At 36.5% G+C, this 27,438-nt stretch overlaps 1 protein-coding gene across 3 annotated transcripts in view; it reads right to left on the reverse strand.

Annotated features, from left to right (window-relative positions):
- The window catches only part of RNGTT (RNA guanylyltransferase and 5'-phosphatase), a 203,302-nt gene that overhangs the window by 142,552 nt on the left and 33,312 nt on the right, over positions 1 to 27,438 (reverse strand). For all 3 annotated transcript variants that reach the window (XM_081094417.1, XM_081094416.1, XM_081094418.1), the window contains exon 9: positions 498 to 633. In XM_081094417.1, the coding sequence (XP_080950543.1) occupies positions 498 to 633 (136 nt within the window). The remainder of the gene's footprint in view (positions 1 to 497; positions 634 to 27,438) is intronic.

Below are 27,438 nucleotides of genomic sequence, written 5' to 3' on the forward strand. Positions count from 1 at the left end.
GGCGGAGGGTGGGGTGGGAACTGGGTGGAGGGGAGTTATGGTGGGAAAAAAGAATAACTAATGTAATAATCTGAACAATAAAGATTTAATTAAAAAAAAAGAACAACAGAAATCATTAACAAAAAAAAAAAAAAGAAAGAAGAACCAAAGGAAAATTTATTAAGTGTTATCACATAATTAAGATTCAACTGATAAGTAAAATAATAAAATAAAAGCAGTATTTTTCAACAAAATGTCTTTCAATCATGAATAACAAAAAAAAATTTAAGACTTAACTTCATTCACTTACTCTCATACCCAAATAAGAGGAAAATAGAACTTAGCATCCTAATAAAAACTAGATTCAATTCTCTATATGCCAGTTATACCTCAATTTAAAAAAACTTTTAAAAAACTAGATTTTATTAGTTACTATTTAATTAATAAAAATACACTTTTACTTATAAGAGAGAAAAATGGCAATATTTAATTTCTTTAAATGATAAAATATGACTTACCCCATCCAACAGAGTATTTGATAAATGTATACGGAGATCTTTACGAAATGGGAATTCCAGATTTGAAACATGGAACACTGAATTATCTCTATCAATCATAAAAACTTCATTTGTGCCATCTATCAACATCATATACCTGTAAATAAAACATAAAAGGTAACATTAACAGCATAATTCAAGAATAGGTTCATAAGAAATAATAGTTAAATTGTTTTTCCTTAGGCCTATTTCCTTTCCTTATAGCTGCATGAAATAATGTTCACTAGATTTCTCCCTATCCCCCATCATTCAGATTAAAGTACCACAAATAACGTATTTTCTTCTTTTTTTAAAAAAATGGTTTCCTATAAAAAACACATGGTATAGAGAAATCAAGCTTTTTTAATAGTTTATTTACTTTTTATGTTTTTATTTATTTCAGAGAGAGGAAGGGAGAGGGAGAGACAGAAATATCAATGAGGAGAGAGAATCATTAATCGGCCGCCTCCTGCACGCCCCCTACTGGGGATGGAGCCAGCAACCTGGGCATGTGCCCTAACTGGGAATTGAACCATGACCTCCTGGTTCATGGATCAAAGCTCTGGCTGGGTGAGAAATCAAAGCTTTTAATAGAGACAATGTGACCTTATGAACCATCTTAGGAGAGAATAGTTCTCTAATTTTTATTAGATCTTAAACATCAGAGTTTACAGAACACACAAACACATATATATGCAACTAATTGCATTTTATGTACTCTTTCCCCTTTGTAGTGCAAAAAAAGAAAGTAAGTGATTTGCAAATGGCCAGACCTCTCAAACTATCCAATGCTCTACCACACTAGTTAGCAAAACAGCCCCTCTCCTTGAATCAAAATTTCAATATAGCCATTTCAGGTACAATTCTTATGTATTACTATCAAATTAAAATATGTTTAAACTCAAGCTCATGAGAATTCTATTAGCCCTTTTCTTCTCTTTAAATTCAATCAATATATGAGGAAATTTGTGCATCTTTCTTCAAATGATCAAGTTTATAAGTGATTCCCACCAGTGGATCATCAAGAATGAAGCTCTACTTCATATCATATATAAAAAAATAAATTCCAGATGGGTTCAAGCTCAAGAAATTACAGACTGATAGGCAAGGCTACCAAATATATAATGGCAAGACTTGGGGGGGGGGGGGGAATTGGAGATCATATCCGGATACCAAACTCTTCAAAGAATGAGAGAAAATGACAGCAAGAAACTAGTAAATTTAAAGGCACAGGCTTCAAGGTAACAGAATCATTTTGTTAAGTTGTTTTTCTTTGTTATTAAATGAAAGAGTACAAGGAGAATAATCTGGAGGAATCGCTGAGAATGGAAAAGAGTGCTAATAGGACTGTCCAATCTCCTACCCACAGGGTATGTCCAGGAAAAAAAAACAAAAAAGGGCAACAACTGAAAGAGCTGAATCAAGTTAATGCCAAGGAATAGAACATTAAATGAAGAGATGGAAGCTAACATAGTACATGACCCTCATACAATACAAGGTAATTTGTATCCCATAAACAAGTGTTCTACAGAGCAAATAGACGTTTTGGCTAGGTGAAGAGAAATGAGACAGCTGACTACAGTAAAAGAAGTGTGCGACAGCAGGCTGAAGAGCAACAAGGGAGACTGAAAGGGCCGCATTTTGGGAATGGATTGGAAGCATGCTGTTACAACGTTTCCAAAATAATTAGTCCCAGCAGGTCCCTGGGGAGGAGGTGGAGAACTCGGGCCCTTGCTCCATATTGAAAACAGCTGTAGCCCTGGTAGATCTGGATTGTGGCGACTCAGATTTGACTAGGAAAAATAAAATAGAATCAGCCTCAGTCTGGACTAAGTCTGCATCTGACAGACTCCTAGACCAACTGCCAGGTCTCACAGACAACAGGTATACTCAGTTCCCAAAACCCTCCTGCACATGCTTTTCAAACACAGCAATTCTGGATGGATAGGGAGAATCTAGGTTCTTAAAAGAAGTTATCCTTGCCTTGGATTGTGTTTCAAAAGAACTTAAATCAACATAAGGAAAGGTCAAATAAAAAGCAATTGTGATATATTCTGCAATAATGGTATTGAAGACACAATCCATCATATTAAGGACCTAGACCAGCATCTTGCAAAGCTCAGTATTTACTTTAAAAAGCATGTCATGGCCCTGACCAGTTTGGCTCATTGGATAGAGTGTCAGCCTGTGGACTCAAGGGTCCCAGGTTCGATTCCAGTCAAGGGCATGTACCTTGGTTGCGGGCACATCCCCAGTAGGGAGTGTGCAGGAAGCAGCTGAATCGATGTTTCTCTCTCATCGATGTTTCTAACTCTCTCTCTCTCTCCTTCTCCCTTCCTCTCTGTAAAAAATCAATAAAATGTATTTAAAATAAAAAAAAAAGCATGTCATGGCAAAATAAATTAGGGAAATACTTTATCTTTCTTTAAGAAAGTGAAGATAAGGAATACTTAAGGTTATGAAAAAAAACATATAATAAGTGGTTTATCTTATTTGGCCGTTTTTACTAAACTTAATCCTGATATATTAATATTTAGCAGAGTAATTGTTCTATATTCACAATTTGAGGAAAGCTGATTTATACTGAAAACCTTAGAATTCAGAAAAAAAGAAGTGGTTTGTCTCTTCTGATCATATTATGATGACAGAACTTATATTTCCCTTTTCACTGGGTGACCAGAAGCTCAGAATTAAATAAAATATTCAAACAGAATGCACATTAAATCCCAGGGTGCTGGGATATTTGCTTTACCTGCCATACTTGTTTATTTTCTATTCAGATTTTGACACACTTATTTGACATATATGTGATATCAATTAAGAGAAAAATACTGTAACTAGTTTGCTAAGTAGTTAGAGCGTCAGCCTGCAGACCAAAGGTCCCAGGTTCTATTCTGGTCAAGGGCATATACCCTGGTTGCAGGCCAGATACCCAGTCAAGGTGTGTGTAGGAGGCAACCAATGGATGTGTCTCTCTCACATCGAGGTTTCTCTCTGTGTCTCCACCCCTCCTTTCCCTTCTCTCTCTCTTTCTCTCTCTCTTTCTCTCTCTCTTCTCTCTCTCTCTCTCTCTCTCTCTCTCTCTCTCTCTCTCTCATCATAAAACAAAATAAACAAAAAATGTAAAAAATATCCTTGGGTGAATATTAACCAAAAAGAAATAAAGAAAATGCTGTATTTATATACTTACACAAAAGCAGATTAAAAGGCCAAGGAAGAGAGACCTTTAGTAGGTAACATTCTCTATAAAGGATTGCTCGTGGGAAACACCGTTTGCATCTACAGAAATACTAGAGAAATTATCTAGCAGCTGATATTTAAGGATTCTTCTGCACATACAAATTTTCAAGCTTTAGAACACGTTTCTGGGATATGATATATAATTTGAACTCCAGTCTTTCCAAAACATGTGTTCTTTTGTTATATGATACCCACAAAAAGTAAGGATCTATTCCATATTACAGAAGAAAGGTAAAAATGTGGAAATATTTCCACATCACTTTACGTCTCTAACCACGGCCAGATTCTTTAAAAAGAGGCAACTATCCCATATACTGTCAGATGCTGGCTTAGTATATAACTATACCTTCAGGTGATAGAATCACGAGTATAATATAATTTCTTATTAATTAGGAAATTACCTCAACTGCAAATTCAATATTCATAATTACTAAGTTGTTTGTATTATATCCATCTCATTGAACGATCAAAATTAATTTAATAGAAGTTTCACTGAATTAGAAAACGATTCACTTTTTATATTAAAGTACATATACCAAGGAGCTATATAAATTACAGAAAAGACCAATATATAAACTGCTTTACTTTAAAATGCTTGTTTTCCAGCTTTAACTAGAAACAATCTTCAGGGAAATCACTGAGACGTGAACAGCTAATCAAGTAAAACCACCAAATACACATTAATGAAACTTAGCAAGTACATAATTAAAGAAGAGAAGAATTATTTTAAAATATTGGTGACTAATAGCATCTGAGTCCTAATTCACATTCCTAATACTAGTAGTCTGAAAATAAAATATAATTTAAAGATCTTAAATTTAAGTTTATCACCAATGCAGACCAAACTTCACCATTAACTACATTTCTAGGAATTTATCTTACACTCTATGAAAACAAAGATCTTATCAATTTTATTCTTTCCCACAGACCACGTGCCTTGCATATTCTATTTGAACACACACAAGGCACCCATAAATACTTGTTAAGCAAAGCTACATGTATAAAGATATTCATCACAGCATTTTATAACAGTGAAAAAGGAAAACTCAAATGTCCATCATTCGGTAGATCAGTTAAATAAATACTACATAGCCATGTAAAAGCATAAGCATTTTTAAATAATGATAAATATGTTCATTAATATGTAGAGAGACTCACAGAATATTAAATGAAGAAAAAGCAACTTAAAAACTGGAATACATAATATGATTACAGAGAATAAGGAGATAAAACTTTGCATATTACAGTAAAGAAGACAGAAAAGCCTATACCAAAGTGTTAAGAACTGTCATCTCTACATGGAATTATCAATATTTACTTTCCTCATATATTTTTTTATATTTTCAGAAATTTTATAAATCAGGGCAAACTGTTTTTACAAGCCAGAGGGAAGAGAGATTAAAGCTACAGGATAAAAAGAAATAGAAATACAGTCTAATCAGAGTCCAAAAAACATTTCTTTTTGGAATATGGCAATAGAAGAGAAGATGGGATGCTAAGTCTTGTTCATCATACCACAACAGCTTCAAAATTAGCAGGTATTTCTCCTCTCCTATTATAGTGTCCATACTAGAGCTTTATAGCAGAAATAAAAATAGAAAAGTTTATCATTTAAATTGATTCATTTCACCACCATCTTCATCCATTTGTAGTAACTCCTATCAAACTCACTATTGGGTTTTCTTTGAAAATGGTTAATCAATTTTTAAAGCATTTATAAAGATCCAACCAGGTATCAGGCAGTGGTAGATACTAGGGACATAACAGTGGACAGCACAGACTCCTCATGTAACATCATGCACTTTATACCCATAGCAAGAAAACAAGACATTAACCAATAATCCCAAGCACGGTAAGTATTAAAAAGGTGAAGTACAAGGTGCTATGGGAGCATTCAAAAGGTAGAACCTGTCACAGTTTGGAGATCGGAAAAGACCCAGAGGGATTCTCACATACTGATGATAGCAGCAGGTTATTACCGCTTATTTAACAACTCTGCACCACGCCATTACTGTACAATAATTTACCTAAGCCTTACCAACAAGCTTACCATGTAGATAAAATTATTATCCCCATTTTCCAGAAAAGGAAACTGAAACACATTAAGTAACTTCCCAATGTCATAAAGCTGGTAAAATAACAAAGCTGATATTAAAACCTAGACAACAGCCTACATCTATACAGCCTTTGACATCATTATGCAAGAGTTAGCCAAGCAACCACTGTGGAGAAGAGGGTAAGAGGAAGGGGGTGGGGGGATATTAATGATAACCAGTCCTTGGTACACAATCTACCAGGTATAAAATGTGCATACTCTGGCAACTTAAAAAATTTCAGAATACTGAAGCATAAAGAAAAGGGAAATGGCATGGCTTTAGACTAGAGTAGGAGTCAAGGACTTAGGAAGTAATGAACACTTTTATTTTACGTTATCCTAGAAAATGGAGGGGAAAAACACAAAAAACTTGTACGTGACAAATAGAAACCATAATAGGTAATTCAAACACAGAAGATTTAATAGAGGAAAACTGGTTACACAGATATATGAAAGCTGAAAAGGTAAAAAGGGAAGGTTTGGTAATCAAGAGATAAATAATTGCAGGAAGGGCGAGGGGAACAAAATGAAAAAGGTGTACTATCAGAAGCTAGAAGCCTGCAGGAAGGGCACTGTGGAGCTATGCCTGGAAGGGGGGGTAAGGGGGGGGGGAGTCCATGGAGCTGGGTACTCAAACCTCTAAGGACAGGAGACCTGCAATTCAAGCTTGAATCTATGGAAGAGGAACACAAGGGAGGATGCTCAAACTGCTAAGCGGACACAGTCCAGTGGGTAAGGAAATGATGCAAATGGCACTTTATCTACCTAGAATGCACCACTCAGAAACTGATACCTCTGAGAAGCAGCAGCAAGGCTGGTGATGGGAATGCCAAAAGAAGCTGGAGAATGAAATAATAGTTGTCAGTGGCTGCTGAAGGTATAAAGAAACTAGAAACAAGAGAAGTCCCTTCTCTCGCCTCCCAATTTCCTGTCGGTGCTCCTAAAGATAAAATCAAGCAGAAAGCAAGCTGGCAATGGAGTTGGAGAACTGTAATTTGCAGAGTCCCAGTCCTCCATCACAATTTAAAAGGATGTACTGGAGCTGAGAAACAGTAGGTAAATAAACGGCAGACGACTGAAAGGTATTTAGCAAACTTAACAGTATAATCTGACCTGCATTTTTAAAAGTTCACTTCCACATAGGGTAGAACCAATCTGTAGACCAAAGAAATTGTGAGGCTTCTATAGCACATCATGTGGGACTAAAGTGGCAACAGTAACTTAGAAGCAAGTGGATAAATTGAAGACATTTACGAAGCAGACTAACAGGACAATATGCTATTGATTAGATATGGGGCTGAGGGAATAGGAGTAATCAAGGATGACTTCCAAGCTTCTGGCATGAGGAATGGGCATTTGATTTACTAAGCATTTATGGAGCATTTAAGGAGGAAGGAGCTCAGTTTAGTTTGGGAAAATAACAGGCACCATGTATTGGATATGGATATGGATAATTTCATTTTCACATTGGAAACCAAAAGGTCCAGATTTTCTCTATCCCTGTTCTTAGCAGGTTGAAAATAAGCTCAGGATTAAGCCAATCAAATGCTCCTTTCTCAAAACTTTTGGCTTGAGTGACTGACAGAGAGGCAAAGATAGCTGAAAAATTATTCCGAGAAATAGCAAAGGCATTATCAGCAGGTGGCAATGGCGGCTTTCTACTCAAAATGCCGGACCTTGACGCTGGTCCTTGCTGCCTGGCTTTGATTCCTACCCATTTTCTGAGACTGGTTCTCCTTAGAGCCTTCCAATTTATTCCTTCGCTTAAATTAGCCAAAGTTGATTTCTGCTTATATTAATGTAATGCTAATGGGTATGCTGGGTTTTATTTTTATTTTTACCCACTATATATACAGCTTAATTCAAGTAAGCGAAATGTGCCTATGCCATAATTCACTGTTACGTTCCCCAAGATATCCTCAATACCAAGGGTTACATGATACTAGCTCTTTCCAAAATATCTTCATACTAAGAGACATGCCATTTATTCCTAGCCTCTAACAGAGATATGTAAGTGTATTATGTTAAGTCCAGAGTTTTTTCCCTTTGTATCTTCTCTCTCATAAGAAGTCACTGCCAAATCTCTAATACTTTTATACCAGCTACATTTCCTCTCATTTCTACTCCCAATAGAATTGGCACACAAGTCCCTGAAACCTAATTCTTAAGTTTGTAGAGATCCCAAAATAAACTCAGGTGTACTGAAATGTCTTATAAAGGAAATTCAGTTTGGAGCCACTTCCCCAGATACAATTATAAATCTTCTTGACATAAGTCCAGTTTTGTCAGACTCTGCCCCCTACCCACCAACACCTGTCACACCGTATCTTATTCTAAAAACAATGTAAGAACAGCCAACTTGCCAAACTTCCTTCCCCATGAGGGTTATGCACACTGTGTCTTTTACTCTCACTAGCCCACTGGTCAGCAAATTTTACCTTTGGTAATCTCTTCTGGAAAGTTTAACAATGTCCTCTTTAACCCATTTTTTTTTCCTTTTCTTTAAACTTTAAAAAATGCATTATGTATATTTTTACAATTTTTCAATTCAAACTTTTTTAAATTTTTAATTGATTATAGAGAGAGAGAAAAATCAATTTGTTGTTCCACTTATTTATTCACTCACTGGTTGATTCTTGTATGTGACCTAAGCAGGGATCAAACCTACAACCTTGGCATATTGGGACGACACTCTACCCAACTGAGCTATCTGGCCAGGACTTATCTTTACAATTTTTTAAATTAAAAACAAAAACAAAATCATTTTCTTCCTTCTTACCTCACTCACTTAGTTCCATTAATGAGCCTAAGAAAACTCTGACCAAGGCTAGTGAGTGACACATCTGTATGAAGCAATATTAAAAGTCATGGTTTTTCATGCTTCTTGACAAAATAAAGCATCAGTGTCAGAATCCTCTTCACAATCTCCATAATACTCTCAATCTCTCTCTTCCTTATTTTATAAAATCAAATCTATTTTCCCTACCAGGGTTTTTTAACTGGTCAAAAAGGATCTGTATTTACTTCTTACATTTGTTGCAATTATTATTTACTTACCAGTGTTAGAATAGCACATTTTATCATTTTTCACAGCAGACATACACAGTAAGTAATTTAGCTACTTTAGTAATTAAACAAGCTTTATAGTCTAGGTTGGAAGCCTAGCCACCATTTGGACTAGAAATCTATGGAAATACAACCTAAAGGTGTGTCTAACGTACATAACTTAAGGAACCTCAGAAAAAGACTTCAGATAACTTTAAATATCATTGTTTGCATCACTTCCACAAAAAGATCAGTATTTGATGCTCAAATAATGTAATCCCACATGTAAGCTTTACTTTCAAATAGCTATTGTCTGTTTATATAACACAAATACAGTTCAATCCTTGAAAATAAAAATTATTTGAAGTAATGCTTTACCTTATTTCATTTTCCCAGAAATGCAAAGAATTCATATTAAGGTCATTCCTATTTTCACATTAACAAATTAAAGAGAACACACACACATACCCCCTAACCTTTTAAAAAAATTTTAATGCTGATGTTAACAATCACTGAAATGAACACAGTTTTAACATACTCTCTTCATCAAAAATGATCAAAAATTTTATTCAGTATTATGAAAGATTCCAACAGGTATTTTCATTTTGATTTACTGATTCCATAAGCACAGCAATCTTCTTCAAAAGGATTAGTTCTTTTTTAACCCTCATATCACATCAATTGAAAGTCATGAAGCAAATGTGATTGAGATTTTTATAGGCGTAAATTCACTGTAAGCCCAGAGCTTCATGCTATTATGTGATCACGTACATACACACAACAGTGATTAGGCAGACATTGCGTATTATTTAATTTTAAATTGCCAAGCCCATTCACTTGCCCACCAACTTAATTATCAAAGTTGTCTAACCAACCTTTAATCTTAGAATGCTAACTGCACATTAAATGGCAGGAAAGAAGCATGCCATTGAACATTTGGACAATTTGACAACAGTTAAATGTCTTCTACCTAAGCATAGTCATCTTTATTTTATATATTGTTTATACATCAAATTTCTACTATGTTCTGTTCGTCTAAAGTTTTATTTAATGTTGGTACTTCGTAAACTGTGTCTATGGAAAAGTCATAAAAGACTCTTAAGTTTTATTTCAATTTAGGCAACTCATCCACAAGTAAATCTTAAGGACTTAAGGGTATCTACCATTTTAAAAAATTACAAATTCCCAAGCCTTCTCATTAAAATATCATGTGTGCTTATATCTATTAACAGAATTAATAATTTCAAAGTATAGATATTTCTGTTTCAAGAAACCCCCTTCAATCAGCAAGACTTAGAGTCTTGTACAAAGCTTAAAAATCAACACTATAAAAAAATTTGGCAAGGCGTAGGAGCAAGTGTAAGTTTCTACTTTTTTCCCTCCCATTCCATAGAATTAATAATATAAGAGAGATAATCAGTGTATAATAAAATATAGAGCAAATTTATTCTAAACCACCCAACAATAAAAAAAAGAAAACAATTTAATTTGCTTATTTTGTTTACATGAAGTGTCAATGATAGCAATGCTATCATTATGGGCTTTAGGAAGAAAAATCCAGTTTCAGAGCCTGTAATTCCAGACTCAATCATGCTTTTATCTAGACCAGCCGTGGGCAAACTACGGCCCGCGGGCCGGATCCGGCCCGTTTGAAATGAATAAAACTAGAAAAAAAAAAGACCATGCCCTTTTATGTAATGATGTTTACTTTGAATTTATATTAGTTCACACAAACACTCCATCCATGCTTTTGTTCCGGCCCTCCGGTCCAGTTTAAGAACCCACTGTGGCCCTCGAGTAAAAAAGTTTGCCCACCCCTGATCTAGACCCTTAAAAAGCAGGCAGGCAGGGTAGAGCTGAAAACCTCAAATATTATGAGATGAGCCTAACTGTCCAACTCCTAAGCATATACTTTAACTTCAGAATTACAACTTCCTTATCCCTTTTTCAAGTTCCCATGCTCCCCTACTCAAAAATTTGTATCAAGCTTGTGCTAAGCCTATGTATCTGTACTATTACACTATCTTGTCCTAAAATGTGTATCTTCAAGCTCTTACTCAAAATCCCCTTCCATAAAAATCTCTCATACTCCAAATAACATGTCCTATTCAAATCAATCTATTACTCCAAGTTTTCCAAAAATTCTAAATCTATTACGCCTCTGGTAGAAGAGAGCATACAGGGTTGGAGCAAGTAGGAGCCTGAAAATCCTGTTTGAATTTCAAATTTACTTTGTAATTGAACTGATTTTTGGTTAAAATGCAACACATATTAAAAAATAATCTAGCCCTAACCCGTTTGGTTCAGTGGATAGAGCATCAGCCTACGGACTGAAGGGTCCCAGGTTCAATTCTGGTCAAGGGCATGTGGCTGCAGGCACATCCCCAGTAGGGAGTGTGCAGGAGGCAGCTGAATCGATGTTTCTCTCTCATCGATGTTTCTAACTCTCTATCCCTCTCCCTCTCCTTTCCTCTCTGAAAAAAATCAATAAAATATATTTAAAAAGTTATAATAATAACATATATATATATATATATATATACAAGCTCAGCAACCGGAACAGTGGAACGACCAGAATGACCAGTGACTATGACACACACTGTGGCAGCCAACCAGCCTGATCTGGTCCCGATCAGCGCCCCCGCCCCCCACTCCAGGCCAGTGCAGCCCCCAATCATCCCCTCAGGGGCAGGGCCGGCTGGCCAATCACCTGTGGCCCCTCCCCTTCACCGGCCCAGCCCAATGGGCCTCCATCAGGGTGGACGCCACCCATATTCGAATTCATGCACCAGGCCTCTAGTATACTATAAGTTCACTTGCCAATATTAGCATTAAAGGTGTTTGTATTATATACCATTTATTATATAGATTAAGATATAGTAAATAGGAGTGAAGATGTCTGTAGACAAAAGAGAAGGCACCAACATAGAAAGATATTTTGGTTAAGAACAGGCATTCCAGATAGGCTCTTCCTAGCTGTTGACTTTGCACAAATCACTTCTCTAAGATCACTTTCTCATCAGAAGTCTCCACCTCCTAAGGTAGGTGGAAGAAATAAATGAAACAGCGTAACATATCTCGATGTGGGGTTGTGAGGACAAGATAAACCAAAGGACTTATATACTTACTAGAGGCCCAGTGCACAAAATTCATGCACGGGGAGGGGGGGGGTGGTCCTCAGTCCTGCCTGCAATGATGCCAGCATCCCTGGCCCCGGCCTCTTGTCCAAGGCCCCTCCCCTCCCTCCGCACGGCCAGGGCAGGGACGCTGGGCTCACATTGATGGGCCCTCCCCTCCCCTCCCTCCACACGGCCAGGGCGGGGACGCTGGGCTCACGTCACCACGAGCCCAGCATCCCTCACCCCAGCCTCCAGCCCAAGGCCCCTCCCCTCCCTCCACATGGCCGGGGCGCAGATGCTGGGCTCGCATTGCCAGGGCAACACCGCCAGCATCCCACCCCGGCCACTATGGGCACCGCCATCTTTGTCATGGAGTGACAGTTAATTTGCATATTACTCTTTTATTAGATAGGATGTGCATAGTCCATAGACACGGGCAATAGAGTAGTGAAGATGTGGGGGAGAGGGGCAGATAGGGGCTGGGAGGAAGAAGGTAAAGGGAGGAAAATGAAAGATATCTGTAATACTATCAACAATAAAAAAGTGTTTAAAAAAACAAATAAATCAGTACACCCATGTTCATAGCAGCATTACTCACAATAACTAAAGTGTGGAAGCAATCCTAGTGTATCATTGAGAAATAAATGAAAAAACAAAATGTGGTATATATTCCCAATGGCATATTACTCGTCCTTAAAAAGGGAAGAAAGTTCTGACATATTCCACAACATGAATGAACCTTGTGTACATATGAAATAAGTCACTCACAAAAAGACAAATACTGTGTGATTTCACTTATATGAAGTAGCTAGAGTAGTATAAAATCAGAGAAACAGAAAGTAGAATGGTGGTTGCCAAGGGCTGGGGGAAGAATGAAACAGAGAATTATTGTTGAATGGCTACAGAGTTTTAGTTTTACAAGATGAAGAGTTCTGGAGATGAATGGTGGTAATGTTTGCAAACGATATGAATGTATTTAATATCACTGAACCATATAGTACTTAAAAATGGTTAAGTGTAAATTTTAGGTTATGGATATTTTAACACAAGGAAAGAAATTGGGGAAAAAATGAGTTAATATATTGAAGGGTACAGAATAATGCCTGCAGGGCACATGGTAGCAAAAACATCAGCTATTATTATTATTATTATACTAGAGGCCCAGTGCACAGAGCCGTGCCCTAGTGGGGTCCCTCAACCTGACCTGTGGGGATCAGGCCGAAACCAGCTCTCCAACATCCCCCGAGGGATCCCGGATTGCAAGAGAGCTCAGGCCAGGCCGAGGGACCCCACCTGTGCACGATCAGGGCTGGGGAGGGACCAAAAGAGGGCTACAGGGCATGTCCAGCCCATCTCACCCAGTCCCGATCGGCCGGACCCTAGCAGCAAGCTAACCTACTGGTCGGAGCATCTGCCCACTAGTGGTCAGTGCGCGTCATAGCGACTGGTCGAACGGTCAAACAAACAGTTGGACACTTAGCATATCAGGCTTTTATTATATAGGATTAAGTCCAAGGCATATAGTAATTACTTAATTAAGGCTGAATATGATTATTAGTAATACTACAACTACTGCTTTATACAATCCAAAAGAGTTGAACTTACTGATAAAATAAACCCTGGATAAGACAAAAAGGATTAGTTTAAAACCCAGAAGGCAGAAAAGAGAACAACCCTTCTAAACAGACAGGAGAAAGATACGTGTGAACATAGACATTCTGAAGTATAGAATAATAAACCCGAGGTAATTCCCTGTAAAGGTTACCCACAGCCCACAAACTCAACCTTATAAGCATATTTACACAGTAAAAGACAGACAACTGAGTAAGTAGTTAATTCATTTTTCCATGAGTCAGTGTAAGCCAAGTAAATTTTGTAAAATCAGAAGCTGCACTATTTGAGTGAGCAATAACTCAAAACAGAGAACTCAAACAATAGAATTTGAATCAGGTGGATCTCTCAATCTGTCTAGGAAACTGTTTCCTAAACACTATAAAGATAAAAACAAAACTGAGCCTAAAATATTTTAATGTACTGAAACAGCTTCTTAAGATTTACTAACAACAATGATACATACAAATACACAATAACTTCAAAAGCTATTGGACACAATAGAAAATTATCATGTTTTTGTCCCACAATCTAGCTTATTAAAATAAAAATTAGTAACTGCATAAATTAAATAAAATTATAATTAACTCTATATACTAGTAAGTTCATATTCCTCTTACCAACACAAAAGAAACATTAATTATTATTGTAACAATAAGAGTTGACTGATAAAGTCCCTTCCTATATACAAGTTTATACAATCAACAGAGTTCGAGGAAAATGTAAGGTAGAATACCAAACCATACCTTTCCACTAATGAAAAGAACTGTCAAAAATCAGGACTGAATTTATTTGCTCAGCAATATGCATCTTGCTAACTGCCACTTCTGTGAGCTTAGAGTACGCTTCCTCCTCCTTTCCACCAATCTACAAAGAATTAGGGAATTATGGAATCGTAAAGGGCTGGAAGAGTTCTTACGCAGTCCCGCCATACTTAAGTGGTGTATGCACATACATATGCATTCATACACATATACCCCACCTCCAGCCCAATAACAATACTAACAGTACATAAGGCACAAGAAAAACCAGCAAGCCCTAGCCAGTTTGGCTCAGTGGATAGAGTGTCGACCTGCAGACTGAAGGGTCCTGAGTTCAATTCTGGTCAAGGACACATGCCTGGATTGCAGCCTCAATCCCCAGTAGGGGGTATGCAGGAGGCAGGCAAGCAATGACTCTCTCTCATACTGGATGTTTCTAACTCTCTCCCTCCCTTCCTCTCTCAAATCAATAAAAATATATTAAAACCTGTCAAGCCCTGCTGGTGTGGCTCAGTGGATTGAGCATCATTCCATGCACCAAGAGGTCACTGGTTTGATTCGCAGTCAGGGCACATGCTTTGGTTGCAGGCTTGATCCCCTGTAGGGGGCATGCCTTCTATATCCTTATGAAAAACACTCTCTTACCATAGTGCTATAGAGTATTTCAAAAAATACTCTCATCAATATTTCTATCTCTTGCTTCCTTCCTCTCTAAAAATCAATAAAAATATATTTTAAACTTGAAATTAGAAATTTTATTTGAAGCAAGCAACATCTTTTTTCATGTTATTTCTACTAGAACAATAAATATTTTTCTTAAATTATTTTAGTGAAAGAGACCAACCTAATCTACAAGAAACTTGAAGTAATTTTACGTTTAACACATACTATACTCTCCACAAATAATTTACTATAAAGATCCTGTTACTTTAAATTTATAAATAAACAAATAGCACAACTAAGAGGTTTTTTTTAAAGAAAGATAATTAAAAACATATGGAAAATGCACAACATGATGATACATGATTCTATATAATACTGCTTCATGCAAATAGGAAAAATGTGAATAAAATTTTATCTAAATGCACTAAATGTTTTAAATAAGTTTTAATTTCTCCATTTATTAGCACATTATGTTTAATGGGTCACACTATTACAAATTAACTAGTTTCCTTCGTGTTCTCAAAAAAGTACCAGGAGAAATTCTAGAAGCACCAATCTCAACAGGTAAATACTAAATACAAGTGGCTAAATACTAGAGACCACAAAAGTAAGTATAGTATGCACTCATAACATTAAAGAAACTGCCAAGGCTAAATCACAGAGTAGACTCAATGCGCAGTTGCTTAAAGTCTACAATTTAAACACCAATTTTATTTGTCCTAGATGTACAGAGTGGGGCAAAAGTAGGTTTACAGTTGTTCATATGGAAAATACAATAATCTATATATATAAAAGCCTAAGCGACCATTACAACGGAATGACCAGAACAACTGGAACAACAGAAACAAACTGGAACGACCAGTCGCTATGACATGCACTGACCACCAGGGGGCAGACGCTCAACGCAGGAGCTGCCCCCAGCCCACAGGCCCCGATTGCCAATGGGGCGTGCCAGCCAACCTCCTGGTCCCTCCCCATAGCCGGCAGGTCCCGATCACCCGATTGGGGCTGGGCCCTGGGCTGGGATGGGGAATCGGAGGTGGGTGGTGGTGGACGTGGGCAGCAAGGGAAGGAGGAGGGGGGAGGCAGGGAGGCGGGGAACTGCGCAGTGATGGTGCACGGGTGGCGAGGGAAAGAGGAGGCAGGGAACCTGATCAGCCCTGATTGCCAGCCAGGCCTAGGGACCCATGCACGCATTTCGTGCACTGGGCCTCATCTAGTAAATAAATAATAATACAAGAATATACTGTGTTTCACATATTCAAAACTATAAGCCTACTTTTGCTCACCCTGTATACTGTGTTTTGCACCTCTAGCCAGTGGTTTACATTTTATCAGGCTAATCTACATATATAAAAGCCTAAGCGACCATCTGACCAGCCAACTGGCCGGTAACTATGACACACAATGACCATCAGGGGGCAGATACTCAACGCACAGGCATGGAAACATGGAACACACTGATGAATCTCAGAGGGAAGGAGGGAGGGGGAGGGCGGGAAGAGATTAACCAAAGATTTTAAATGCATACTAGAGGCCCGGTGCACAGATTTGTGCACTGGTGGGGTCCCTCGGCCTGGCCTGCACCGGGCCTCTAGTATAACACATAAAAAGCTTAAAACCATTCTTAATAATTCACGAGGAAATAAAATTTAGTTATTTTTTCAAATGCAAAAATATTTTAAAATTAAATTTTCTAAATTGTAAGATGTTACTAAAATAAAATTTGTCCAAGAAAGCTCACCTGGCTTTGGCCGGGTAGCTCAGTTGGTGAGAGCGTCATCCTGATATGCCAAGGTTGCAGGTTTGATCCCCGGTCAGGACACATACAAGCAACCAATGAATGTATAAAAATAAGTGGAACAAATCAATGTGTTCCTCTCCTCCTCTCCTCTCTCTCTCCTCTCCCTCTTCTCTCCCTCTCCTCTCCCTCCCCTTCCCTCCCCTCCCCTAAGCTCAACTGCTGGCAAAAATATCAGCAGCAAGCAGCAACCATAGAGCTGGGCTGAAAGCTAGAGATATACTGTACTAACATGGGCTGCCTATAATATCTTCAAGAAATCAAATTTCATAATTTAAAAAAGAGCTGTCAAAACTACTCATTTTTTATTTCTTTACCTAATTTACAGGTACTAATTTGGAAAGCAAATTACCATTAACATGCAAAAACTGAATATACTTCCTCTAGAAAATAAAAATACTACATGATATAAAAATACTGTATGATATACTATATGAAATACTATATGATATACTTTCTTAAAAAGAAAGTATATGGTTTTATTAGTTTCTTTTCCAAAATATAATTGGAGCGTATACATCAAAATCACTGTTCACCCTTGCCAGTGGCTCAGCTGCTTGGGGTGCCATCCTGTGCACCAAAAGGTTGTGGGTTTGATTCCCGGTTAGGGCACATAACTAGTTTGCGGGTTCAATCCCTGGCAGGGGTGCATATAGGTACAATGTTTCTCTTCTCTCTCTCTCTCCCTCTCTCTCTCTCCCCACCCACCCCCCCGCCTCCCCCCCCCTTCCTCTCTAAAATTAATGGAAACATATCCTCGGGTGAGGATTAAAAATAATAACTATTCTTCATATGCAGTACCGTATATAATATCAAATGACTTTTCTACCCTATGAACCCAAATTTCACTATCTAAAACTGAGTTTTTCTATTAGACTCCTTTGCTCCCAGCATAAACCACTGGGAGGTAAAAACCTATATAAGTAAAAGAGATGCTTAACATTATTCTTTCACACTCTGAGAACACCAGTTTCCAAAAGCAAATAAGTCTCTTTTAGGGACTTTAATATAGCAAAAATCATTTTTACAAAAACAGTTCCAAAATGATACTGCGTGGTCATCTACAAATAAAATAATTCAGATGCAATACCCAAAATAACACATTGACATCACAATTGCTATGTTTTCAATACTGTTTTATACAGATGCCCTTAATCCTTATTAAATTCTTAATAATCCCAAACTAATATTTTGGGATGTATTACATGTACAATACACTAGGAATAAGTAGAATACTGCTTTAGGAAAGCATCTTGAACTGAAGCTGGTCCTCTGCTGCCACCTAGTGAAGTCATAAAATGCCAAGACTAAACCAAAAGTGACTGGAGAAAATATTTCAATGATGAATCTGTTTAATAAGTCACTAAAGTATATAGTTTAGATTAGAACATGGACCTTATAATATCACTGCAGAAAATGCTTAAAAATATTTAATATACTGAATATTTTTACTTTAAAAAATATGTATTCCCACAAATATATTCTAGAGCACATAGAATACAGCATATAGAATATATAAATTATAATAATTGTCAGATGAATAATTTACTGATATGAAATATGTTATCTAGGATATATTATCATAAAAGCAAAATTTTCAAAACAATCTAAATTTCCAACAATACAAGATAGTGTCAAATAAATTATGGTGCGTTATACAATGGAATATGATTATCCAGTATCCTTTTCCTCCCAATAATATCAAGATGATAACAAAGCTGTTGGGGTATTGTACGTAGAAAGCCATCTGTGGGTTTTAAAAGTATGTCCACAAGTCTCCAAACTCTTTGACGCTCTTCCCTTCAAAGAGGTGGAGCTTAATTAATTTCCCTCTCCTTGCATGTGGGCTAGATTTCTATCTCACTTCCAACAAAAAAAAAAAGATTATGGCAGAAGAGATTATAAGTAACTTTCTGAGATGAGATTAGATTATAAAAAGACTAGTACTTCCAGCTTGGATATCTTAGAACAGTGATTTTCAACCTTTTTCATCTCATGACACACATAAACTAATTACTAAAATTCTGCAGCACAGCAAAAATATGTTATATTTTTTGCCAATCTAACAAAAACAAAAGGGTATAATTTTGATTCATTCACACCAGACAGCAACTGCTGTGTTAGCTGTTGACATTTTTTTTATTTAACAATCCAAAGCAAGCATGTCAAACTCAGAGGCTAACACGGGCCAAAAATATAAGGTTTAAATTTATGTGGGCCACAAAAAAAACAAAAGCTTCAATTTTCATAGAAACATAGGTTTATTTCGATAGAGACATGCTGAATACAAAAGGCTGAAATAAGTGAGTAATTCTTAACATAAAATAATAGGACATTTTAATAAAAATTAGTATTTTTTCTTGAACATGAACTTACCAGACACTGAATAACCGCACAAATTAATAAGCGTACACAAATAAACCTATTTTTTCTTGTTCTCCGAAAGCAAAATATTTCCTGTTGCGCACACCAAACAAGTCAGTGCAAGACTAATGACGCGGCAATCGGCTGCTGAAATGTTCGCTGCTAGTATTAGTGGAGAGAAATGGTGTGCCTGCGCATAAGGAGCGTAAGGGAAATGAATGCAAAACAATTATAGTAATCAGTGATTAGTGAATGTTGTAGTTCATTATTAATAATTATGTATAACAAGATATTGTAAAAATTAAGTTAAGAAAATTTTATTAAAACGTTTCTTACATACCGTTATATTGGCTGGGCTGCAAAAATATTCATTGTGGGCTGCGTGCAGCCCGTGGGCTGCGAGTTTGACATGCTTGATCTAAAGGTAAAGAGGTCAGGGCCTCTGAGTAGTCAGTATTGCATGTTTTAAAAATTCTTGCAGCATACTGGTTGAAAATCCCTCAGAATACCTACTTTCTCTAATCATATGCTCTGGGGGAAGCTGGCTGCCATGTGCTGGGGGCACTCAGGTAGCTATGGGGACCCACTTAGCACCCCAAGAGTTAGTATGATTATTTTAAGCTGGAGACCTTTGAGATTCAACATATGCAGAAAGAAGCCCTCTCAAAGCTTCCCTTATCTAAGAGCAGAAATTTAGGAAATGAGGCTGCCATAAATCTCCTTTTGGAGGTGGCTTCACTCCCAGGAAGATTAAGAGTGAAACTATCTTAAATCCCCTTTCTGGGTTATGGCCATGAAGAAGAAGAAAAAGAAAAAAAACATTAGCATCATCATAAACAAACAGTATCATAAACTTTCTTATCTCCCCTTTGTTACCCTAAAACCCATTTGTCTTTACTAATAAAAATCTTTGTTCTCTATGCATTAAACACCAATTATTCAAGAAAACAAATGATCTTACATATTTTAATGCATGTAACATCATATTTAAAATTGTTTTTCTTGAGATTTAATGTTTATTGCATGTAACATTGTAATATTTAAGATCATTTTTCTTGAAAAAAAAACTTTAAAAAGCTTGTCACAAATCTGGAAAAAGAAATTTTTGTTCGTCTCATAGAAGCTTTTTCTCCCCACCTTTTCCCCTATTAAATAGGTATAGAAGCCCATAACTTCAGCCATTTAGTAAGCCACTTCTTTTGTGCACTCCTATATGCATATGAATAAACTTGGTTCTTTTGTCAGCTTAATTCTCAGGTCCACAAACACTAAATCTAAGTAGGTAGATGGAAGAAAAGTTTCTCCTTCCCACAGAGGTCCACAAGGCCAGGAATGGAGGCTTCAGGCAAAAAGCAAGCGAGGAACCTGTAAGGCCTGCCATCAGCCACATGAATGAGCTTGGAAGTGGAGCCGTGAGATGACAGCAGCCCTGGCCAACAGCTTGCTGGCAACCTCATGAGAGACACTGAGCCAGAAGCACCCAACTAAATTGCTCCCCAAAACTATGAGATAATAAATGTTATTTTAAGCTGCTGAATTTGGGAGATAATGAGGTAATTTCTTAAGTAGCAAAAGAAAACTGATACACCACACAAGGAAGATAATGAAGGGAAGGAAAGGAAAGGAGGGAAGAACATCAGCAGATAAACTATTTCAATACATTTCTAGTTAACAAACAATAGATGGAAAAGCACTGCACAGAGATAGCAACACCCAAAAACAGAGCTGCCTGTTTTTGCAAAACCCCAAAGATCCAACCCAGAAATATCAACTACAAAGGAATAAGTAATTCATTAAAAAACATTTTTTTTTAATGAGAAAACTTCCCAGAAAGCTGTAAAAGAGACAAGGAAAGGAAAAGTATGAAGACAAGATCAGAGAGATTAAAAAGAACCTAACAGGTATAACAACCAATAATAGTTCTAGAAAGAAAAAATTATGGGGGAGAAGGATTTGTAATACTTTAGAGGGAACTCTAAAGTCCGTATCTTAAAAGACTTGACAAACATTACATAGCGGTTATTAGGATAAAGGGAAGATTAAATACACAGGCATGATCAATAAAGAACTAACAATAATAGTCCTATATAATAAAACCCTAATATGCAAATTGACTGAATGGCAGAACGACCAGCAGAATGACCAATCACTATGATGTGCACTGACCACCAGGGGGCAGACACTCAATGCAGGAGCTTCCCCCAGCCTGCAGGTCCCAGGTCAGCCAAGGCAGGTGTGAGCGGAGGGTCCCCAATTGCCCCACCAGTTGCCCCGCAAAGGGAGGTGACCAGCAGCAGCAGCAGGGGATAGAGCTGGCGAGCGAGTGGCACCAGGCTGGCCAAGGCAGATGCCAGTGGGGGGCCCCCTCAATTGCCCCGCCGGTTACCCCACAGATCAGCCATGATTGCTGACCAGGCCTAGGGACCCTACCCATGTACGAATTTTGTGCACCAGGCCTCTAGTTTAACTATAATGAGAAACTAGAAGAAAAGGCAGACAACAACATTTTGGTGAGCTGCATCCTCAACGAGCACACTAGGAACTCACCTAAGGTTGATTAATAAACAGTAATATAAACGTATTATTTAGAGATTTGGGGATAACCACAGAACAAGTAAAAAAATAGAAAGGGTTAAAGTGATTGCCTTAGGGATCAGAACTGATAGAAAAAAGAGATAGGGAAGAGTTATAGTGTTTTCCATTATAAGCTTCTAGTATTATTTGATTCATTTAACTATAAACAATTATTACCTTAATAAAGAAATATTATTTTTAGTCTAGTCATCTAATTGAAAATATTTAATGAAATGGGAAAATACTGAGGATACATTAAGTAAAAATAGATTACTAAACTATAAATCATAGATACTAAACAATTTATGTAGAAGATCCAATACAGCAGGCACCACCATAATTTCCAGCACTTAGAATGGTACTTAGCACAAAGTACACACTAAGAAAATGTTGTGGAATGAATACACTTTCATTTAGCTAAACAGATATACAGATAGACTGGAAGGTCTGAAAGCATATACATCAAAGTCTAACTGGTGATTACAAATGTTTTTTATTTTTGTCCTTTTCCTTATATTCTTTTTCCAAATTTTCTACAATGAATATACATTACTTTTATAATGGGGAATATTTTTAAAGATACTATCATTTCTTCATTATTACAAGACCAGAGTCACAAGAGAAAAAAAGACATTTTTACTGAAATGTATATCAAGTCCAAGTTAGAAAAGTCTCAACTACCAATAATGGAAGGTATAGACATCATTGATCTTGACCTAATTAAGAGGATTTGAAAAACCTCCAGGATAACAGGAACATAGAAATATTGTAAAAAAAGAAAAAGAAAAGAAATATTGTTATCCATTGCATAAATCAGGTATTAAATTCCACTACTGGTAAACAAATTTCATTAAATCTACCAGTTCTGTAGATAAAAAGACTGTTGGTTATTTTGGTTTCTTTTACATTAAGTAGCTCCATTCATAATGAGAATAGAGAATATCTTATCAGACTTTAAAGTGTGAAATCAAGTGATATATCCATTTGTACTAATTAGCATGAATATTACCAGTTATGCTTTTTAGAACTTCATAGCCACACACAAATTAAATATGAAAAATAGAGTATCCTCTTAGGTGCGCTTCCATCAGAGAGGGGAATGGCATATCGATTATTCAGATTTACATTGGTCTGAAATAAAATTTAAATACCACTTAAATTGATTTGGGCAGCACTTATATATCAAAGGGGTGAAAAGATGTGAAAAAGATTTTATTTTTATAAAATAGTCAGTATTCATAAGAAGAAAATCTCAAAAGAAATATTCCAAAAGTTGTTTTATTTTACATTTGCCCCTGACATGGCTGACTACTTTCAATTTTCTTTTGTATAAAGCAAACACTCTTTTTTAAAAAATCAATTACAATTCTTGCAATGTTTCACCAATTCACAAAGAGGAACTGGTTTGTTTTCTCTCTTTTACCCTGTTGGGGAGCACAGGAGACTTGGATGGAAAGTTTGTAAGGAGGACATTCTGAGAAAAAGGGAAGTGTGTGGAAGGTCGCCTGCCCTGTTTATCAGAATTCTGACTTAACGGGAGTGCCGAAGGCGGTACCCCTAATTATTCCTTGACCTTTCCAAATAAGTCTGTGCATGTGCAGACCCCCACGTGTTTACTGGAATCCTTATCTTTGGGTGTCTTGCTTAAACGACACTACAAACACATGTGTCCTCCCAAAATTACTTGCCCTACTGATTGTATCTAAAAGATAAACTTTATCTCAAACTGCTGTTACAATAAAAGCCTAATGAGGCAGGCGATGGAGGCTGTCTGGTTCCTTTAGCAGGCAGTCCCTTAGCCCTCTCTTTCACAGCAAACGCTGTGTCAGAGTAATCCATTCATCCGTCATCCAGGGTCTGCTGGTTAGCCCCGGAATTACTCAACCTAGTACCTGCCATTGCTATAATCACACATACTGGACTACAAGTGAGTAAATAACCAGTTCTTTAAGTATCATGGAATTGTGCTGCTTACTTTGCTACTATCTACTTGTATAATTGAAGCAAGTAGTTTATTTTCTGGATTCTGGCTCCTCAGACGTCTCTATAAAAACTCTGTCTCCCTAGAACAGTATAAAAACTAAATTTTTTTTTTCCCAGCTTTGCACAGTGGCAGTATCATTGCCAATGAGGTTTATCCGAGGCACGGTTATTACTAAAAAAAAAAAAAACTAAATATTTTTCCAGGTATAATTTTATGCAATAGTGAGTTTCTAAATATTAGATATGATGTTATAGCTATAATTAATATAGCTATAATTAATATAGCTATAATTAATAATAAGACAGGAAATAAGTTATTTGATACCAATATTCAGTCAAGGTTCTTATGTTATATACCATAAGGAACTATTTGCTGTGAAAAATAGAGCTAAATAGAAATTTATATTTGCGCTGATCTCTCCCCTCATGTGGAGTTGAAAAACAACTAAGTGAACAAGTCTAAATTAAAATAGTATATGCATTACTTAATTGATCATAATTTAACTTACTCATTCTGTTCCTAATTGCATAAAAAAGTTTGGATTTTGTACTCCACTGAAAATTATTCCAGAGACATCTAAAACCTCTTTAATATTCCTCAATATGTAAGATTTTTCTAGTCTAGCGTCTCTTTACCTTATCCACCCTATTCCTGTCTGAATATTCCGCTCCAGTCATTAGAATAAGTATCTGCTGCAAACATTATTAATGAGATACATATCAAGGGATCCAAGTAAGCTACTAACTACCTGAACATTATATAAATCAAGCAGCCTGTTATAACGAAGCCATGGGGCATGATTTAATGAAAGGAGGGGAAAGGCTTAATTTACCTCTTAAATTTATGTATTTAGTGAATTACTTAAATTAAAAAAAAAAAATCCTGTCAAAGCACCAGGAATCAGCAATAACTTACAATCAATGAGGGAAAGACATTTCAACTTTTTAATTTACTGAAGTAAATTTTAAAACAAAATGTCTTATATTAAACTTATGTTTTCCTACCTTAAGCTCACTTTTACCCTTTCTTATAAAGAAAAGAAAAACATTTGAGATGTAAATACAGTCTTTTAAGGAGAATGTTTTCAATCAACTTTATAAGTTGACAAACTGTCTTATCTTTATAAGTTAATAAACTATGACCCAAGGGTCAAATCTGACTGCTACCTGTTTTTGTAAATAAAGTTTTATTAGAACACAGTTATGCTCCTTTGTTTATATAAGAGCAGCAGAATATAGCTGCTTTTGTGTTATAATGGCAGCACTAAATAGTTGAGACAGAGACCACCTGGACCACAAAACCTAAAATACTTACTATCTGCCCCTTATAGAAGACATATGCTAAACCCTGCATTAGACAAAAAACTTATAAGCTGGGGATTCTGTCTTCAGCACTACTAATCCATTCAGTACCTGACATAGAGCTGGAGGTAACAAGTTTTCAATATAATTTCTGGATTAATGAACAAAAGAGATTCCCGGACCAAAATTCAGGAAGAGTCAATCTGTCTACAATTCCCTCCAAGAAGCATTATACAAATATATCTTGCTTACTTAAACAGATGAGTTATAAAATCTGACTTTAACTTAAGATTTTCATAAGTGCCTAAGTAGCTTTTCTTCAATTACTAAAATAATTTACCTTGCATATTTAGTTTGATTTTTGTTTTTTTAAGTAGGGTATGTCTATATTCATGTGTATTTTATATATATATACACACGTGTGTGTGTGTGTGTGTGTGTGAATGTAAGTATACGAAGGTGCAAATCAGTAGCTACCTTTTACTGAGTATCCACTGAATGCTAATTGCTCTTAATTACTTCATTTAATCCTTGTATAACAACTCTTTGGAGATAACAGATCATCCCTACCTACCAAAGTTCTTTTCTTTTTTTTAATTTATCTGTATTGTTGAAAGTATTACAGATGTTCCCTTTCTTCCCCCCACTGACCTGCTCCCACCTCGCACTCCCGCCCCAGGCCTTCACCACACTAAAGTTCTTGCTTAAATTAACTCTCTAGCTTTAAATTCTGCCCTACTATATCCTTTTTATTGAATTATGTGTGTTTTTTATTTTTCTAAATGGTTTATATTTTTGTTTAGAAAGTAAATGTGACATAGAGTTGTAATTTTTTACTTTTCAAAGTTTTCATAACCACAATAAGTGTCTCCACTTATTTTACTCAAAGACATTTGCAGCTTTACAATGACTAATCCAAATGAATCAGTATTTACTGAGTGCCTACCATGTGGCAGGCACCATTCTAGGCAATGGGGACATAGTGGTTAAAAAGACAAAATTCCCAGCCCTCAAAAGGAGCTTACTCATATGGTTATCAATTCATTACAGCGCTTTTGTTTGTCTATTACAAATTATTCCTATAGCCTTCCATTTTTCCTATGTCAAAGTCTGAATTATTATCACTTATTTCACTATTTGCATTACAATAGTAGTTATAAAAAATAATTTGGTTTTTAACCTGAGTCAGAAACAGCTGAAATTAAATATATACTATCTAATCTCTAGATTAAAAAGAAAAAATAAAACAATTTGTGAGATTAATTAGATTAATTCTAAAATTTCTACGAGGCTCTAAATCTTCACCACTTTCACATGGAAGCTGAATTAATTTTGAATGAATAGATTTTGAAGACTGATCCTTTCTTTTTTTCATGAAGGGTGATTTACTCCTTTTTAAAAATATATTTTTATTCATTTCAGAGAGGAAGGAAAAGGGAGAGAGAAATAGAAACATCAGTGATGAAAGAGAATCATTGATCAGCTGCCTACTGCATGCCCCCTACTAGGGATTGAGTCTGCAACCTGGGCATGTGCTCTGACGGGAAATCAACCATGACCTCCAGTTTCACAAGCTGATGCTCAACCACTTAGCCACACCAGCTGGGCTGACTGTTTCTTTTTACTGCATAACAAAATCTACTAATAAACTAAGTACATAGAGAAATTCTATCATAAAAGTTCTAATTATCTTTACCCAGAATATTCTACAGAATATGCGAAAAAGCAGTATTTCAGAATTGCAAGACAGTTCAATTCCAACTGTATCCACAGTACCTTTATTATCACTTCTCCTGGTATTGCATTTACACCCATGAGGTCCCTCCTTCTGTATCTCCTCTATGACCAGTGTAGATTATCTTTCTAGATTCTATGAGTCAAGCTATATGTAGTCCCTAGATATATCAAACTATATGATGTTTGATTACTATTGTATTCTTTCAGTTAATCACTTACTTTATTAGTCCCTCCCACAGTAATTTACTTATTCATTCACTCAGTCATTTATTCAATTACTCGTTACATATCTTTGTTGCATTCTTGAAAGGAGAGAAGAGAAAAATAAACAGTAGCTATCTTTTACAGAGCCTAATGTATGCTAAGCAGTTTTCTAATTGCTTTAAATGAATTGCCTCATTTAAGCCTTTTACAACTTTATAAGAGTAACAGATTTTCCCTATCCATATATATAAAAAAGCCTAAGTGACTGTCCGACCGTCCAACTGGTAGCTATGATGCACACTGACCACCAGGGGGCAGACGGTCAACACAGGAGCTGCCGAGCTGCAGTGACTTGGCAGCTGTGTTTCTCAGGTGATGCACCCAGAACCAGAGAGCAGGGGAGCCAGATTCCAGGGTGCATCAC

Source organism: Myotis nattereri (assembly GCF_964212035.1).
Source record: "Myotis nattereri genome assembly, chromosome: 6".
In the NCBI taxonomy this organism is placed as follows: domain Eukaryota; kingdom Metazoa; phylum Chordata; class Mammalia; order Chiroptera; family Vespertilionidae; genus Myotis; species Myotis nattereri.